We start from the raw sequence: 4,930 nt of genomic DNA, 5'->3' as shown, positions 1-4,930 counted from the left end.
ATAGATCAGTGATCCACAACTCACAGCCCGATACGGTGCTATATATATATATATATATATATATAAACATTTATTTATAAAAACATATACAGTATATATATATATACACAATATTTTGAAAAAAATAAATAAAATAAAAACATTTATATATATAATACATATATAATATATATATATATATATATATATAATATATACTGTATACACATATACAATATTTTGAAAAAAATAAAATAAAAAAATGTATATATAAAAACATATATATATATATATATATATATATACACATATACAATATTTTGAAAAATATATATAAAAACATTTATATATTTATATATATACAAACATTTATATATAAAAACATATATATAGTGTGTATATATATACACACATATATATATATATATAAATACAATATTTATATATAAAAACATAGATACAAAATATTTTGAAAAAATATATACAAACATTTATATATAAAAACATGTGTATATATATATATATATATACAATAAATATATGTATATATACATATATAATATTTTGAAAAATACAAATAAATTCATTTATATATAAAACAAATATATAAAATATTTTGAAAAAATATATAAAAACATTTATACACACACACACACACACACACACACATATATATATATATATATAAATATATATAAATAATTTTTTTTTCTTCTACTGTTGACACTTTCATCAATTCATAGTTCATTTTAAGTATTTTATTTGTATTTGTATTTGTATTGTTATTTGTATGTTATTTGTATTTGTATTGTTATTTGTATGTTATTTGTATTGTTATTTGTATGTTATTTGTATTGTTATTTGTATGTTATTTGTATGTTATTTGTATGTTATTTGTATTGTTATTTGTATTGTTATTTGTATGTTATTTGTATTGTTATTTGTATGTTATTTGTATTGTTATTTGTATGTTATTTGTATTGTTATTTGTATGTTATTTGTATTGTTATTTGTATGTTATTTGTATTGTTATTTGTATGTTATTTGTATTGTTATTTGTATGTTATTTGTATTGTTATTTGTATGTTATTTGTATGTTATTTGTATGTTATTTGTATTGTTACAGTACAGGGGCGCAGCAGCAGCAGCAGAGCGGAAGCGGAACCTTTTATTTCGACTTCGTGTTTTCCTCCGGAGGTATTTAAAGAGAACGCCCCCCGGATGTGTGTGTGTAAACAGACCGGTGGCGGTGTTGCTGTGTTACCGTCATACTGCTCCGATAGACGGAGCGATGCAGGTCGCCTGGCCTCTGTTGGGTCCGGTCCGGTGGCTCCGCTACGTCAACAAAGAGGTGAAGGTGAAGGCCGGACCGGATGAGGAGCGGACCGGCTGGCTGCTCACCGTGGATCCGGTCTCTGCCTCTCTGGTCCTGGTGAACTTCCGGCCTGAAGGCGGCGCCTCGGTGCAGGTGGTGATGGGTCACGCTGTGGAGGAGGTCCAGGTCCTGCAGGAGGCTGATGAGGAGACCACGGAGCGGCTCCAGACCTCCTTCCTGCCTCCAGAGACCAGCACCAGGCTGGACCCGCAGGAGCTGAAGACCAGGAGGAGGGGGGTCCGGAGCTGGCTGGAGAAGAACCGGATCCCCGTGGAGGAGGACGGGGACGAGCTGAGGGTGGCGGCGGGGGTCCTGATTATAAGGGCTCCGTACGGACCGGAGGACTGCTTCAGCGCAAACCAGATCATCCTGGACCGGATACAGAAGCTGATCCAGGGTCTGGTCCAACCAGAGCATTCAGAACCTGATCCAGAGTCTGATCCAGCTCCATCCAGAACCTGATCCAGAGTCTGATCCAGCTCCATCCAGGAACTGATCCAGAGTCTGGTCCAACCGGATCTGGATCAGTTCCTGGATGGAGCTGGAACTGATCCAGAGTCTGATCCAACCAGATCATCCAGAACCTGATCCAGAAACTGAACCAGATCATCCAGAAACTGAACCAGCTCCATCCAGGAACTGATCCAGAGTCTGGTCCAGCTCCATCCAGAACCTGATCCAGAGTCTGGTCCAGCTCCATCCAGAACCTGATCCAGAGTCTGGTCCAGCTCCATCCAGGAACTGATCCCGAGTCTGAACTCCAGTGTGAAACCATGGAAACCTGTCAGGAAGTGAAATCCACCAATCAGATTCCGGCTCTGTGTGTCTCGACCAATCAGAGCGCAGCAGCAGTTGTGACTGACAGCTGATCTGGAACCAGTTTCAGTTCAGATTTAAGTTTTGTTGTTTTTCTGCAGTCTGATTAATTTTGTCCAATTAAAACCTCTGAAGTTTGAAAAAAATAAATAATCTAATTTATTTTTTTGAGGAATATTATGAACAAGATTGATGTTTTTTTTCCACATTTGTGCATTTTTTTCCCTTGTAATGTTATTCTGCCTTTAATAAATGGTAAATGGACTGCATCTATATGGCATTTTTTACTAGTCTAGTTCTAGACCACATTCACCCATTAACACACACATTCATACTCTGATAGCAGAGGCTGGGGATTTAGTACATTAATAAGTATGTGTAGAGGATGTAGATTATGGAGGACCACAAGAGTCATGGAAAGCATTTAATTAATTAATAACTAGTTGTACAATAAAAATAGCCATTAATTACAAATTAATGTATTCTATGAATAAATGGACTAAATTACTTAATTAATTAATTAATTATTTATTACTATTTCCGTGACTCTTGTGGTCCTTCATAGAAGATGTGTCACTAAATTGCGAATTTAGAATCTGTTCAAAATGTATCACTTCTTCATCCTTCCTTTTTTCTTTCTGTCTCATCTGTTCACCCAAAACAAAAAAAGGTGAAACTAGGGCTGTCAATCGATTCAAATATTTAATCATGATTAATCGCATATTTTATCTGTTCAAAATGTGCCTTAAAGGGAGATTTGTCAAGTATTTAATACCCTTATTAACATGGGAGTGCACAAATATGCTGCTTTATGCAAATGTATGTATATATTTATTATTGGAAATCAATTAACACAAAACAATGACAAATATTGTCCAGAAACCCTCACAGGTACTGCATTTAGCATAAAAAATATGATCAAATCATAACATGGCAAACTGCAGCCCAACAGACAACAACAGCTGTCAGTGTGTCAGTGTGCTGACTTGACTATGACTTGCCCCAAACTGCATGTGATTATCATAAAGTGGGCATGTCTGTAAAGGGGAGACTCGTGGGTACCCATAGAACCCATTTTCATTCACATATCTTGAGGTCAGAGGTCAAGGGACCCCTTTGAAAATGACCATGACAGATTTTCCCTCGCCAAAATATACTCACATACTCAATAAAAACAAAAAAACAGATATAGAGTGACATTGAAAGAGACGCCAGAAACACACACAGGCCTATATACTCACAAAAAACACAAAGATGTGTTCCCAGCTGTGTGTCCGTGTGTGTGGATCAGTGTGTTTTGTCCTCCAAATGGCATATATAGTATATTGTCAGACAGAGAAATGCTGCCGGGCTTCTTTAATTGGGAGAGGTGTCATCGGGCTCCGGCAGTTAATCACAACAATGTGAGGGAGGAAAAGCTTTACTTTTTTTTGCACATGGGGCACAGGAAATCCACAACCTCCTGTCACATCTATACGGGGGATTGTAATTGGCATAAATAATTGTAATGCAGCTGAAATAATGACTGTAAAACTGTATTCTACAGGACCGCGCGTCTCTGTTACTGGTATCATTTAACTTGGATAAGCAGTTTAGATATAATTTGCCTCATAAATATCTAATGACCCCCGGTTGTAGAGGAGGAGCCCAGTGATTCATGTCATCTCGGGTTCCAGTAACACTAATAACAACATCGATTGCCAATATTTGAAGAGTTCATCTCCAAATAAATCGGTCCGGGCCAAACAAAGCCATTACCCAGATTTAGCCATTCAATATGAAAGAGGAGCCAAAAACTGGCCTCATGCTGTCAACCAGGCAGATAAATTGCCGATTAGCCTTTCGAGTTTAGGATCATTTTGTGCATTCAATCATTTTGTAGATGCCAAATGGAGGCTCGTCTTATTTTAGAATTATAAAAATGTCCTTAATTGTATTAATAAAGGGTCTAGTTCTATTATTAGTGTTTGTAAAGGGCTGCAGCTGTTTTCATAATCAATCACTTTTTATTATTTCTTTTTTTGGATTATTTAGTTTATAAAATGACAGAAAATAATGACAAATGCTCACCACAATGCAGCCCAATGTGTTTCAACTGCTACTTCATCTCGACAATTATCCATATGTAATTATTTCACGGTGCTTTGTGAGGTACAAAATGAACAACTAATGTTACTGACACGTCCTCACATGTTTTGTTCCGTTAGATAATCTCCACAAATGAACACCACTTTTATGATTTTTTAAATGTGAATGCAATCGGCAGAAGTAAAAAGCTAACGTTAGGCTATAAACGAACTACGTGGTGACATTTAGTAGTCTCATTTAGACACTTGTTAGCAACCGCCTTTTTTAAGACATATAAAAGCTTCGAAATTCACAAGTGGGATATTTACTGACATATCGTAGAACAAAATCTCTCAAGCATGTGTTAACCTTAAATTAAATTAAATTAAATTAAATTAAATTAAATTAAATTAAATTAAATTAAATTAAATTAATTAAATTAGACCTTATTTCAGGCATCTAACTATACCCATTGACTTCCAGACGAGGGAACCGAAAGTGCTAAAATGCTCATTCATTTCCGGGTTTTAGGACACATTCTTGTACCACTCTATAAAATTATATATATATTCCATGACGCATAACGTAATAATATCATTTGTAAAGATAATAATAATAATCTTTGTATCCCAGGTGCTATTTTTATTGTCCCCGGGACATCCTTAATTTTGAGCGCCGGCCTCAGTTGATCCC

At 35.5% G+C, this 4,930-nt stretch overlaps 1 protein-coding gene across 6 annotated transcripts; it reads left to right on the top strand.

Annotated features, from left to right (window-relative positions):
* The first annotated feature begins 1,182 nt into the window (after positions 1 to 1,182).
* gemin6 (gem (nuclear organelle) associated protein 6) lies at positions 1,183 to 2,439 on the top strand. Of its 6 annotated transcripts, none has more exons than XM_074621766.1 (4): positions 1,184 to 1,778; positions 1,813 to 1,856; positions 1,961 to 1,971; positions 2,062 to 2,439. In XM_074621766.1, exons 1-2 carry the CDS (start codon positions 1,271 to 1,273, stop codon positions 1,848 to 1,850), a joined length of 546 nt encoding a protein of 181 aa, XP_074477867.1. In that variant the 5' UTR covers positions 1,184 to 1,270; the 3' UTR covers positions 1,851 to 1,856; positions 1,961 to 1,971; positions 2,062 to 2,439. The 6 variants fall into 6 exon arrangements, 2 of the variants coding, with proteins under 2 accessions (XP_074477867.1, XP_074477866.1); XM_074621765.1 differs by having other exon boundaries at positions 2,028 to 2,439; XR_012592159.1 differs by lacking the exon at positions 1,961 to 1,971 and having other exon boundaries at positions 1,183 to 1,778; positions 1,813 to 1,901.
* Positions 2,440 to 4,930: the final 2,491 nt, after the last annotated feature.

This window comes from Sebastes fasciatus, chromosome 21, assembly GCF_043250625.1.
Source record: "Sebastes fasciatus isolate fSebFas1 chromosome 21, fSebFas1.pri, whole genome shotgun sequence".
NCBI lineage: Eukaryota > Metazoa > Chordata > Actinopteri > Perciformes > Sebastidae > Sebastes > Sebastes fasciatus.
Note: the sequence above shows the minus strand (reverse complement) of the source record. Positions and strands in the feature narration are given on the sequence as shown.

Bases quoted from the DNA above. Each gene is read 5' to 3' on its own strand.
- gemin6 (XM_074621766.1), top strand. From the start codon at position 1,271: ATGCAGGTCGCCTGGCCTCTGTTGGGTCCGGTCCGGTGGCTCCGCTAC. The intron at 1,779-1,812 runs CTGATCCAGAGT...TCCATCCAGAAC, and splicing joins CCAACCAGAGCATTCAGAAC to CTGATCCAGAGTCTGATCCA.